At 44.4% G+C, this 14494-nt stretch overlaps 1 protein-coding gene across 1 annotated transcript in view; it reads right to left on the bottom strand.

Moving 5' to 3' along the window:
- The window catches only part of SGPL1 (sphingosine-1-phosphate lyase 1), a 405741-nt gene that overhangs the window by 167564 nt on the left and 223683 nt on the right, over positions 1-14494 (bottom strand). The window contains exons 8-9 of the mRNA XM_078643255.1: positions 6970-7078; positions 4735-4833 (exon numbers count right to left, since the gene is read on the bottom strand). Coding sequence (XP_078499381.1) covers positions 4735-4833; positions 6970-7078 — 208 coding nt within the window. The remainder of the gene's footprint in view (positions 1-4734; positions 4834-6969; positions 7079-14494) is intronic.

Raw genomic sequence — 14494 nt, forward strand, 5'->3', positions numbered from 1 at the left:
AAATTTGGTCTCCGACTCTAAAAGGGATACCGAAACAACATTTTATACGAGATTCCTGTGGTAACAGGTGCAAACTGAATGAAGGGAGCAGCTAATAAGGAATCACACTATATAAAAGACAAGACGCAGTAGAATTTTTAATAAGGACGTACTGCCTACTTAATTGACGTATGTGCGTCTTCATAGAAGACACCGCCTTGTACTTGTGCTAGGATATCCATACAGAGTGCACAAATTGTTGTGAAGAGCTTTGTTCTGTCAAAGGTCCTGAGGAAGGTGGTCTAAGCCCACCGAAACGCGTCGACCTAGCGTGACAGTGCACATAAAGATCTGTGACTCCTTAGACACGGAATAAAGAGTATATTTTGAGTGAATGTTGGAGGTTGTGTGATGAGTTTGTGAGAATGTTTAGGTGTGCTCTTTGTAGGGTACCTTGTGTATAAAAAATGTTTAATTGTTTATATGTGTAATGTAAATGATATATATGTACTGATTTAAATCTTTTTTGAGATATAAAATGAATTCAAAATAAAAAGTAAATAAATATATAAAAGAATTTTTCTAAAAGCAAAAGATGAATACTAAATAAAAAATATAAATGAAATAAATAATTGTGTTTGCCATGTTTTGAAGGACTTTGTTTGAAAGTAGGAATTATATGTTATGAGTAAAGTAAGTTAGGCCACGAGGGAATCTTTTTCTGTTGTGATATTGTTGTTCCTCTCTCTTCCCTGGCCCAAAGTATTTCAAGAGGGGGTCCCTTTGACATGTTGATGGTTGTAAGTCAACCTTATAGACCAGCTATCCTAGTGGTAGCGTGGACAGAACAGTCTTAGGCTAAAAGACTTGTGAGGACGTGTAAAGCCAGCTGTTTTACCATATGTAACCCCAAAGAATATCAAATGAAAGGACACCACACAGGATATATATAAAATATATATGTATTTATTTACTAACACACTCCTCTGAACTCTTTATGAGGTCAGAGGCAAAAGCACATAACAAGTTTACACTTAGAAATACTTTCAATAGCACAATTTACAGTTAGGCCCAAAGGGCGCGTAAAACCATATACTAAGTAAGTGGTATAAGAACCACGACTTGGGAAAGGAGAAGGCCTTGGGCCTAGGGAATCGCTGGGGCTACACTACCTGACCCTTAGGTTAGGAGTAGGAGGCCCACAGGGGCGCGTGCAGTGTCAGTACACTCACGCGAGAGTCAATAGAAAGTCAATGGGAACTTTAAAAGGTAAGTAACGAAGATTTAGGACACTTCCGGTCTAACTAGGAAGATACAACTAACAAAACTAGACACTAGGATAGTCAATCCCTACAGGAGCACCAAAGTACTCGCGTTACCTCACCCACAGGCAGCGGGTGCATAGGTGTCAAAGTGTGTCGGGTTTTCTCATTGATTCCTATGGAGCCTTGGAAGAAGATGCTGCAGGCGACCAGGAGGAAGATGTCCGGGTGGATCCAAGGGTGGATTGAAGTTGAAGAAGACCTGAAAGCAGAGGGGATAGAGTCTAGGTCACTAGCCAGTGACCGGGTGGAATCAGGAAGTAACCAGACTTCGCCGAGGAGCAATCAGGTGCTGTCGGGAAGCTTGTCTTTGCAGCCACGCGGACCAGGAGGCGTCGAGGATGACCAGGTGCTGGAGAGGAGCTGTCCCACGAAGGTTTTCGCAGATGGAGGGGTCGACTTCAAGATCGGAGCCAACAAGCCTAAGCAAAGGTAACCCACGCAGGATACGCAAAGAGCTTCTGGTGCAGACCAGGAGGGTCTGAGGTACTTCACCTTTTCAGGGAAGCAAGTGCCAGTCTGGAGCAACCAGACCAGCGTTGGATTTTCAAAGGAATCGTCGTCACAGGGCTACTAGCCAACTGGCCAGCAACCGGGACAACGCGTCGAGCAGAACACAAGCAGAAGGGCCCCACGCAGATCTCGTGGAGTGTGGAGGGCTGGTCTTCAGTGCAGGTGGAGCTCGGTGTCGGGGTGTCTCAGTCCCCAGTGCACAGCTTCGAGGATGCCTCAGGAGCTGCGCTGTTAGCAAGTTGAAGACTTTCCAAGTTGCCTGGGTCCACGGGTTCCGACGCCTTCCACGGGGCTCAGCTGTGCTGGAGTTGTGCAGTGGGGTCAGAGAGGTTCGGGAGTCGAGGTCTTGTCAGGCTCTGTGCTCGGGTTCTGGCGGGAACGGGGACAAAGCAAGCAGTCGAGTTGCTGGATGGTGCCTGGTTTCCCAGGGTGGTACAAAAGGGGGTGGTGATGGACGGAGCATCTGAACCAATCAAACACTCACACCCAGTCAAAAGATCTGGGTTTAATCCATCACCGTACTTTAGCCCACTCTGCCACCCCAGGTCAGACATGGCCATATGCAAATCAGTCTGACCCTGTGCCTCATGGGAACAGTCCAGCCCTAACTGCCAAGCCATGCCTTCCCTGGACCGGAAACAAGCTTCCGAGGACTGGTTTCTGGCATTGCAGCCGTCTTCAGCCCGGCTTGCTTGAATCCAGTGGCAAAGTGAGCAAGGGACTCACGTCTGAGCATACCCTGCCACACTTATGGCGGCCAAAGCGGTACATCACCACCCCCTTTTGTACCGCTGGTTTCCCAGGGTGGTCACTCCTTGGCCACAAGGGAGATTCTTCAGTCTTCAAGTCGGTTGAATGTCGAAGGGTCCAGAGTTTCGTTTCAAGTTTCAGTTCAGGATCAAATCTAAAGTCTCCTGGGTCAGCTCCTATCTTTATACTACTAAAGGGGGCCGGTTTACTCACTAGGTCCCTCCTATGGGTGGGACCAGGAAGGGGGGTGGTTGCACCCCATTTCCTTTGTGCAGTGTCGCGCCAGAGCTGGGGCTGGAGTGCCCCAGCAACCGGTTTGAACTGGGGTATGCATGGAGCACCTAGTGAGCCCCAGGCATGTCTCATTCTATTCAGCCCTCCCTGTCCCAATACACAAAATCCTGTCTGGGGTGGTGCTCGCACCTCTCCAGGCAGGAAACCTATTGTCCAGGCCTCCCTCGCTGGAAGGACTCCCAGCAGCAGGAGGTCAGACTTGTGTCTGTGGCAGCATCATCCATTTTGTGATGCTGGGGCTCTGGTTAACTTCAACCGGGTACAGTAGTTTCAACAGGTCTTCTCCCTCTAGAAGGGTGGAATGCTACCCCCGTCGCCAGAATTGGCGAGGGGGTAGTATTCCAAAGCGTATGACACCTTACACGACATGTTTGGATAAAGCCAAACCAAAGTTAGCATTAACCGTGAGGATTATAATGCACTTAAGAGTATATGGTATGGCAATATCATAGAACAGCTAGAAGGACATGGTTCCGAAAGCTGCAGACAGGCTCAGCTCATGCTAGAGCACCATCTCACACATAACCAAGCACTCTGCCTCCAGGGTAGTTAAGGCCTGCCATAGGAGTGACTTATAGGTTACTGTGTGTCTATATATAATGGTAGATATAGGAATACTATACCTAAGCAAGGGGTGATTACACACCCTTGCCCCAGCTGAGTGATCAGCCAGTTGTGTCAGTTTGAGTGGCCAGCCAGGGGTGGCATAATACACGCTGCAGCCCCTGGTAGGCCTTGGTTACACCTATGCCCTGAGTACCTAAGGTACACTTCTACAGGGGCTGATAAGGTGGACCAATTCCCAATTGTGTATGTACCTAGAGTACATGGTTAGAATTTAGAGAGAGTGCATCTGGGCTGTGGGTCTGGTCAGCAGGCCCACAGCCACATCTAAGTCGAAAACCAGTAAAGCAAAAGCAAAAAGTGGGGGTGACCATAGGAAGCAGACCCTACTCTCCTACAACGGTTCACAGAAAAAGTCCATTCAAATATACTATGCGTCTAAGTTACAGCATCAGGTTCTATCCGATTGTCCATATTTGTACTCAAAGTACACAGAGTCACGAGTTACTGAAAAGTGCTTTAGCAGTTCTTCCGAAAACAATAGTACTTTTTGCGGAAGACTTCTTTGACATCAATGTACGACCTTTGGTATTGACCATCAAATTCAATCCATCGAATCAACAGCACATAAAACATTTAAGTTGAAATACAAAGTTACTACTGATATGTAACAGTCTTTGTCCTGCAACTTGGGAAATGTGTTAATACATTCTGTTTTAGCCAAATCACTTATTTTCTTTACATATGGGTAATCAAAAGATTCATCTGTATAGTGCAGAGATTCACAAAAAAAAATCCTCATCAGTGATACAGATGAAATGCTAACCACAATCATTTCCATGTGCATAATTGTCAAAATTCAATATTAGGCTTCAACGGTGGAATCAATAGAATGGAGACTTTTTTTCCCCAGCACACAACCAGGAAGTAGGACAGTATTCGTACACCAAGTTTCCCAGGGAAAAAGTATTGGAAATTGTTTTTAAAAATCCAAGTAAATCTAAATAAGAAGCCTTACTAACACAACGTTCCAGAATAATACCCCTGAACTAGCATAAGGAACATCAGCAGGTATGTGGCCGCCATGGAAATCTGCCCGAAGCCCCTGGTGCCACCAGCATTAGGAATTACTCAAACTTAAAAAAATGTGCATTAGCAATCCAGTAACAAGTGTTATTGATTGCAGATTTAAGTTTGAATGTTGGTAAAAAAAGGTAAAATGGAAAAAGTAAAACACAGCATTTAAAAATGAGGAAGATCTTGCCCTCTCCTTTTCCTCACTGTATTAAAATCAGAATTGTGTTTTCATTACCTTTGCCACGTCCTCAATTGGGTCGATTATTCCGTGTGGGAATTGAGGAGCTGAGCAGACTATCATTGCAGTATTCTTGGTAATTGCTCTTTTCAGTGCCTGAATATAGAAAAAAATGGTTTATATAACAAAAGTTAGGGAAATACAGCATGCATGGATGCAAGTTATGCAAGTTATGATGTAGCTGATTCGAACAGTTTTAAGAATAATTTCTAGCGCAACTTTCTTGAAAACAGCCCTGAACAGATAGCAAAAGATATGGCTGTGCAACTAGGCAAGCAATGGATTACAGTAGTATTTATAATTAATGTTCATCACTGAATTCTTAAACACTGACAAAGAATCATAAACAACATCTTCGAATTCATAGAAAGAACTATGTAATGCAAAAGCATGCTACTGATGTACAGAATATTGAGCTGGAAAGTTGGTAAAGATGTGCTGATTAACTAGTGGTCTAGGTAAGGACAGTCTGACACTATTTCTCTCCTTAGCTAAGTCACAACTACTACCATGGCCTTCATGTGCTATTTTGGTGGAAAGCATAATCCGAAAAGCAGAAGCCAGAATTGGTAGTCTTTCTAAAGATGTCTAAACATTCAGCAAAATGGTACCGGCCTTCAAAGGATTAATCATTAGGGTAGCGGTGTAATGGTTGCTGTGTATGGAGCAGGAGTCTGTGGCATTAGGGATACCTCAGCTATTCAGATGTAGGAAAAATGATTCTACTGGAAGCTTTTATTTGTCCCTCTCTCTACCTCGCATTTCATCTGACACAAGGAGTTGGGGTTAAGTTACTTCAATGACCACATCCAAATTTGTCCCCTGCTGCAATGGCTTTCGATTTGGAAAAATGAAGAGGCATAGCTAAAAAGAGATATAATAAAGGACTGCATAGCATGCGACAGAAGCCTGGATATTCCGTGGCTACCATTTGTAAAAAAGGAAAATCTTTTGATGCTATTGGTTTATCTCAGGCCTTCACTAATGTTGAAACATGCATTACAATGGGTAGGAAGCAAGTCCAAACTTTATTGCCAACTTATGCCTAGGAAAAAGGTTAAGCACAGAAACATTAAAATCATCCTTTCCAAGTTATTTGTAAGTAAACCCTAAAAATACCCTCAGCAATTACTTACGCAGTGGGAGACTAAGATGGGAATGCTCTTTAATGTTTCACTTTCGGGCAGACACAATAATATACTTATTAGGTTTTCGCCTAGGCTTTCAGAACAATTTGGAATCGCTTGTATGTCCTTGTAATAATACCTCCAACCAGGCTACAATACATTTTACCTCTTTCTGTGGTTTATACCAAAATATGCTATTTTATTCCCTTAATTAAAACTAGAAATGTGACACATTGCACTCAATCACTACTCTTTTTAAAAACAGCTTCATGATTACGAAACGTGTTTTTTTAGGCAACTTCTTATCTACGGGCAGCTGTACGCTCTAGAAGTTCAATGCACTTTGATTGAGTTGCTGTGTTTTATCTGTATTCACGTTGGTTCCGAATAATGTACTGTAGCATCGTCTTAGAAGTACGAAGCACTTTGAGAAGATTCTTTTTATGCAAGTTTTATACTTTTTTACGTTAAATTTGTTTACTATGACACATTTTGTACAGGAAACTATTGCAGCTGTACTCTGATTTGTTTTATGTATTATTCATAGTCAGTACTTTTATGGTTGCATATCAGCCGAATAAACTTTTGATTTATTGATTGATTGTGCAACGCTAGATTCTCGGACACAAACACTTTATTTACCTAAGGATTCTACCTTTTTGGATTCCCTTTGTCGCAGATTCAAAGAATTTACATTTTTCTCTATCTTACTAAATTAAATCTTAAAGAAGTCTTTATTGCAAGTAAATGCTCAGAAATGTGTTTCTGTAAGCACTGTTATACACTTTATAATTGTAAGGAAGTACTTAAATGCAATACGTTAATACATATTTTAAATTACAGGTTGCATGTTGTCTAAATCACCAATCATGCATGCCACTCGAGACAATTGCAATAAACTGTTTATAAAACAAACATTATTTACAATTTAGTATGCCAGGAAAAACTGCATTTCCTGCTCAAATGAACTATTATCTGCTTTTACCTACATCTAATGAGATCAAAAAAATTACATAATTAGCAAAATGATAGCATGGAGTATAACAGATAGTATCTCAATTTCCATGGCACATAGCTTCAAGATGTATCAGAGTTTTAACTGTACCTTAACATTGACTTGCATAGTCGTCTGGTCCAAAGGAATGTGTACCATCTTCATTCCGAAATAATGAGCTGCTTTATCAAAAGCTGCATGTGCACTGGTCGGAGCAATTCTGCAACAATGTAAAGAGCTGCGTAAAACAACTGATCCAAACTGTAAGACACATTAGGAAATAAAAGAGTGGACCGTAGCTTTTTGCCACCCCAAAATGGTTAATACCGAATTTCGAAATAATGTTTAAATATTGTAAGAGTTATGTTTTTTGGGTGGCGACCTGTCAAATTAGAAGTGGCAAAGCCAAGAGAACTCGCTCATGCAGGAACTATTGTCTTTATCAATATTTTTTTTACCATGTTGTACAGCAGCATGGCTGAAATGCACTGACCATATGATAGCACGGTTTAAAATTATTTTGACTATGCTGCACAGCAGCCGCACTGCTATACCACATGGCAAAAAAGAAAATTGACAAAGCCAATAAGTCTCATAGGGGCAAGAGCTATTGACTTTAAAAATGCGTAGGAAAAAATGCCCTTTAGAGCAGCCAATGTCGACCGCTTCAAGCCATTTTTCTGTCTTGTCAGGTCTCAATGTAGGAATTTGTTTAGCAAATTTGCCTACTTTTGCTGTACACCAATGTATGAAAAGTTGTGTTTACTCTCCTCCAGTGTGAGGGTCATGTTTGCTCGCTTGTCTCTGCTCGGTGTAGGTTTGGGTGCATTCGTGATTGGTTCAGAAGCTTTCCCATTACCTCTGGGGATGAGCTGGATACACTTCGGTATTAGATTAGTGGTGTCTGGTGCCTCTCTGGAGCTCGCCCTAGTAGAACTGGTCTTGAGGAATGGCCCTGCGAGGGGCTTTTAAATCATATCCTTTCCATGTGTTACTGGACTTGTGCTAAACGTATAATGTCTGGAACGTTTGTTAGCGAAAGAGGGCTATAATTTGACGGGGTGTGGGAAGGAGCATGTTAGGAAGCAGCAACAACGCAGGAAGAACTGGAGGGGGTGGAGTGGATGGAAGAGAGGCATGGAAAAACATTAATCAGTTCTTGGCCGATGCTACATCGAAGGTACAAACCCCCCAAAGAGAAAGAAAAGCCAGGACTCGCTGACAAATGAGATGCAAGGAAATGAGCAGGCTCTAAGCCTTTTCACGTTTTTTTCCATGTAACAAAAGCTCTCTCTCCAGCGACAGCGCATGGGTTTCTTCAGGCGCGACTTGAAAATGTTGGTTGACCTGCGATTCATCTACTGGGTTTACTGCGCTGACGAGTCCAATTCAGTTACTGGTGGCCTGTAACATGCTTATATTTGTTGTGTTGCGCTTATGGGTGAAGGCGCAACCAGGATCGTGTGGAGTGGTGTGCACGAGGACCGGCCCACTTCAATAAAGCCACGAAGCCACAGGTATTAGTGCTGACGGCACGCATTTCATGACGTAGTGTCGGAGGTGGCCGTATTTATTAATACACCATCACGTGACCGGGTGCAAACCATTCGATCCGGTCACAGCAGGGAAACACCAACATCCCCGTTAGAATACTCACTTGGGGGGCGCCCACACAGTCACGGCTGTTGAGTCACAGTCGCAACATAACATTCCCCCCAAAAACAGAATCACAAACAAATAATGGTCTACGATCGTAGCAAACACAGTCCCCACCAATTACTCAACCTGGGGCAACCCCAAAGAAAAAGAACAGTCTTACATGAAGTAGTCTCTCAGCTTCTTGTTCGGCTCAGGGTTACAACGGGGCTGATACTGGGAGTTTTCCGACCACTGGACTCAGCCCGACCTCTTCACTCATAGTTGGCCTGGAAGACATTCCAGACATTTCTGGCACATCGTCATGCCGGACCATTCCAGTGTCAGTGTCTGGGGAAACTTCAGGATCCACCCCCCGCACAGGTGACGGGACACTGCCATTGACCTCCTCAGCCTCTGAACCGGCGGGTGTTTCAACACGGGGAAGCCTCCTTCTTTCCACCTCTCCCCCTGGTGTCGTAGCTTCTGTGAGATGACACTTCTTGAAGTGAGAAACATTCCGTGTTACAATTTCACCGCCCCCCCTGGCCATCACCATCGTGCCTTGTATTCTGATGACAGTCCAGGGGCATCCTTCATACGGAAGTTGGAACTTGCCTTTGGCCATGCGGTTTTTAAGCAACACCTTATCGCCTTGCTGCAGATGTATCTGCCGAGCTCCTCGGTGCTGACTGACCTGGTCATGCACCCTAGGTCTTCGTTCGTCTATTCGGCAATCATCTGGGTCCTCCGGGCACCATCAGGGATGGGGGGGGGGGAAATCGAGTCTGTGACCAATCGGCCCATTGACAGATGTCCGGGAGCGAGGCCCGTAGTGTTATGAGGTATTTGTGGATAGTTCCTCAGGAATGTGAACAAAGCTAATTCCATGGATTGACGACGCTTGTGAGCCATGCGGATTACCTTGTTTAATGTCCACTTGAAGCGTTCCACCTCCCAGTTCGCTTGTGGCCAGCGAGGGGTAATCCGCCGATGCTTGATGCCCAGTGATGTAAGATAGTTGGCTAACTCCTGGCTTTGAAAAGGCGGCCCATGGTTGGTTTTGATTTCTTGAATGAAGCCATGCATAGCTATCACCTTTTCTAACTTTGGGATTATTTCCGCAGCACTTAAGGTGGTCACAATCTCAATCTCCGGGTTTTTGTAGTAGCCATCAATGGCTACGAAGGTATGTCTCCTATCCGGCAAGCTTCCGAAATCGAGACTGACACTCATCCATGGATTAGGAGGTCTGGGCTCAGTAATCACGGGCGCAGGTTTGGGACTCCCTCCCGTCACTTGGCACCACTGGCACTCACGAATGGCAGCTTCCACAAGCTCATCAATCAAGGGAAACCACACCTTAGTTTGCAACCGTGACTTGGTTTTAACCATCCCTTGATCTCCAATATGGGCCAGTTGAATGACCCAGGCAGTCAACGAGGAGGGAATCACCAGCCGGTGTCCTCTCATGAGGTATCCTGTGTTGCTTCTATCAACTCATCGTGGACATGATTCAGACTCTCCAGTATCCTGCGGGCTTCATCGGTTAGTATCTTCCATTCCTCTCGGGCCTTGTGCCAGTTGCCGTGTTTCACCGCCATCTTGTCTCTCTATAGGCACTCATCCTGATCGGTCTCATCCTTCAGATCTCTCATGGAGAGAGGAATAGGACATGATCTTTCCATGATACACCAAACATATTCCTCGGGGTCTGCGGCATGTTCCTCTTCCTGGGGCATTGCATTCTGGAAATGTCTGGACAAGTAATCCGCATGATTTCGGCTCCCTGGTTGGTATTTGATCCGACAGTTGTAGTTTTGCAGTTGCAGCATCCATTTTTCTATTTTAGGTGGGGGCTTCAACGAGATGCCTGAGAACAAAGGCAACAGTGGCTTGTGGTCAGTGGCTACCACGAATGGTTTACCGTAAACAGAGCTGGAAATGGAGACATTCCCAGTGGATCGCAATAGCCTCCTTTTCAATCTGGGAGTACCGCTTCTCGGTGTCGGTAAGCGAGCAGCTGGCAAAAGCCACTGGAGCCCAGTCCTCGTCTACTGTATGACATTGCATGAGTACCACACCCAACCCCTTTGGGTCTGCGTCTACTGCGACCAATGTGAGCTTTTGTGGATCAAAGAATGCCAGGGTTGTAGCGGCAGACGATGCATCTTTGATGTCCTGGAATGCCTTGGCTTGTATGTCTCCCCACACCCATGGAACTGAGTTCTTGGTGAGATCCCTCAGAGGTTGGGTGAGAGTCGTGAAGTGTGGGATAATACAACCACAGTAGTTAACCATGCCAAGGAAGTTGCAGGCTTCAGTTGACGGGGGCCGGTGCTTTTTTGATATCTTTGACTTTGTCGGGATTCACCCCCTCGGCCGAGAAGTTATATCCAAAAAATTGTAGTTTGTTCTTGAGAAATTCACACTTCTCGGTGCAGTGCAAGTCCAGCGTATTTGATTCTTTGGAGGACTTGCATCAGTTGGGAGTTGTGCTCTGGGATGGACTTTGCATGCACCATAATGTCATCACTCACGTTAATGACTCATGGAATGTCCATTATCAGCTTGTGAATTACGTTTTGGAACACTTCGGCCGCAATGGATATGCCGAAGCTTAATCAGGTATATCTGCGAAGTTCCACATGAGTGGAGAATGTTGTGATGTTCCTAGTCGCTTGGTTGAGAACCAGTTGGTGATATCCTGACCGTGGAACGAGCTTTGAGAACCAGCACGCCCCGGCCATTTCTCCGATCAAGTCATTATTAGTTGTGGTGAGGTGTCTTTCCCTCTTGATGGAGGCATTTGGCAGTCTCATGTCTACACATATCCTGACAGCTCCCGGTTGCTTCGGTTTTCGTGCAACAACAATTGGGGAAACCCAAGGTGTGGGACCAGAGATTTTCTCTATGATTCCCACCTGTTCCAGATTGAGCAACTCCTGCTCTACCAAGGGGCGTAGATGGTAGGCCACTCGTCGGTGTCGCAATGCTACGGGATGCACTGGATGGTCGATGTGAAGGTGTATTTCCTTTCCGCTATACCTGCCAATGCCCTTGAATACAGACGCGAACTCCGTGATAATATGCTGGACCGACTCTTGGTGTATTCCGAATGCAAACAATACGAACCCTAGGTCCTCTGCTGCTTGACATCCCAGAAGCATCCCTTGTCCATCCTTCGTGACGTACACCATGGTGGTGATCGTCTTGTTTTCATGAGTCACTGTGGTCTTGAACTTTCCCTTCAGTTTTAACGGCTTGTCCTGCCCATAGGCGAACACTGTGACTTTGGTGGATTGTAGGCTTGGTGCCGGTTGCATGGACTTGCAGAGAGTGGCGGACATGATAATTATGGTGGCTCCTGTGTCAACGACAGCCATGACATCTTGTGCCCCTACATGGATGCGGGATTGTGGCAAACGCCTACTCCCGCCAGTTGCGGCTCCAATCATGTAAACCTTGTGCACCACTTTCTCGTCTTCTTAGTTGTCATCCATGTCACTTGACTTACCACCTCTCTCAGGCACAGCATTGACCGTTCTCTTGGGTTTTCGGTACTGTTTGGAGCGACACACTTTCTCAAAATGATTGAATCGCCCGCAGCCGGTACACTTCTTGCCTTTCGCCGGACAGTCAGCCGCCTTGTGAGGTAGGCCACCACAATACCCGCAGTACCGCTGATTCCCTTGCAGACCGCTGGCAACTGGCTTCTTGTTGCGACGGTCCGACGGTCTCATCTTCACTGCATTTACCGGTTCCGCTTTGACAGGTGATTGCAGTGCCGCCTCCATGTGCGCTGCTCAGGCTTTGGACAGTTCTTTTGTGCGTCCCAGGGTCATAATGTCCAGTAATGGCTTGCCCGATTCCTCCAGGATCCACTCGCGTAGCTTCGCCGAGGCACATCCTTGAATAATCTGCCCCCTGATCTTTTCCATTTCATCTCTAAACCCACACGTGGATGCTAGGAGTTTGAATCTGGCATGGAAGGTATCTAGAGATTCGTCGGGCATTTGTCTTGCTTGACGAAAAATAAAGCGCTCGTAGTCTTGATTGGCCATGGGTTCAAAATGGCCTGTGAGCGCATTGATGAGTGTATGATGAGTCGTGGGCGTCGCCTCCACTAGAGTTTTGGTGCTGCAGTAGATGCCCTTTCCTCCCAGGTGGAGCAACATTGCCCTCTTCGGGTTTTTTTGGACTTTTATGGCCTCGAAGAATATAAGGAGTCGGGTGAAGGCACAACCAGGATTGAGTGGAGTGGTGAACACGAGGACCGGCCCGCTACAATAAAGACACAGAGCCACAGAGCCACAGGTATTAGTGCTGATGGCTACCGCGTACACGCGTCTCATGATGTAGTGTCCGCGGTGGCTGTATTTATTAATACACCATCACGTGACCGGGTCCAAACCATTTGGCCCGGTCACAGCAGGGAAACACCAACAACATCCCCCTCAGAATCCTCACTTGGGGGCGCCCACACAGTAGCGGCTGTTGAGTCACAGTTGCGACATAACAATATTCTCATGTCAAATATCCGCAGTTGTTCAGTTTTTTCAAAGAATATGAGGTTCATACAATATAAAAAGAACACTGAATACTACACCTTACAAATAGCGAACATCTAAATAATGTTAATTATAAAATAACTGCGTTCCTATCACAAATCCATAATAAAATTAATTTCAATAAAATTAAACCCATAACTAATCTATAAGAAGTAAAACGTCTTTCCAGAATGCAATATCAAATTACTACTTGCAACATTTTTTTGTTAACTTTTAATTTGATTAATTTGTATTTATATTGCTTCCCAGCTAAAATACTTTAGAGTTATTCAATGCTGAAAAGTCCTCCTTTGAGTACAAGTACAATAGGTATCTAGCCATTTCCAGTAGGTCTTATGGGATTCATAGCATAATTGGTCTTTATAACAATACCCAACAGACAAATGTACTAAACAAAATATAAAGAAATGTCATGTGACTTAGTTCTCACTAACACTCAATCCGAAAGCTTCACAGATCTTTAGGTCATCCTCACCCACCCAACCAATGCAAGGATTGAGCAAAGGGAAGTGTAATTGCTGTTTAATCGTTTAGAGCAAGAATTGAATTAGTTTTATATAAACTAATGTAACTGTTGGAATTCAGCTTCATACAACCATATAAATATTACAAATTATATACAATAGTCTCTAAATATTTCTTGCTTCAGAACTCAATTTAATAGATGAATGAAATGTTGAAACTGAATCCGTTCCACATACATCTAGTAATAGTTACCTGAGCTTTGGGCAAGCTGCTTTTATCCGATGAGTTGTTCAGCCGTCATTGACATTTTGCTTCAACTCACCAATGTCATTACTTGTGCGACAATACTTTGCCAATGCTTTTTTCTTTTCATTTTTTAGTGATCGAATTAGGTTTCAGTTTGCAGTTATCTAAACCGAATCGCACCATTTTCATCTTCTGTGCATTAAAACAAAAAAAAATCTATACCTTTTCTAAGTATTCTAAGAGCTACAAAATAGTCATTGATAGAAAAGCCGCAATAGTTGTTGTAGTGGCACCCATATCTCGTCCAAACAAGCACTACAATCAATCAAATTAGGTCTGGCTATTACGTGCTAATGCATGGTAACACGGGCATTAACAAATGTTGCCTGCATGCATTAACCAAATAAACGCCCGGCCTGAGGCTTTTGCCAATCAATCAATGCCTGTGTTTTTTCCCATTCCACTAAAAGTCAGAGGAAATATGAAAGACTGCCACTAGGTGGAACCATTCACTAAAGAATCCAAGATACATGACAGAAGAACGCTATTTAGGGAGTCTCATCCGCGAACAGTGCACTCTATTTGGCACATTCAGTCTATTTCTCTAAACATCTGTAGATTTCTTGCCTAAATAGCAATGAACTACTAATAAAACACTAAGTTCTCACCAAACAAAGTCAATCCTAAATTGCTCAAAAGTAAAGCATCTCTCTCAACTG

Source organism: Lissotriton helveticus, chromosome 5_1 (genome assembly GCF_964261635.1).
Source record: "Lissotriton helveticus chromosome 5_1, aLisHel1.1, whole genome shotgun sequence".
Taxonomy (NCBI): Eukaryota; Metazoa; Chordata; class Amphibia; order Caudata; family Salamandridae; genus Lissotriton; species Lissotriton helveticus.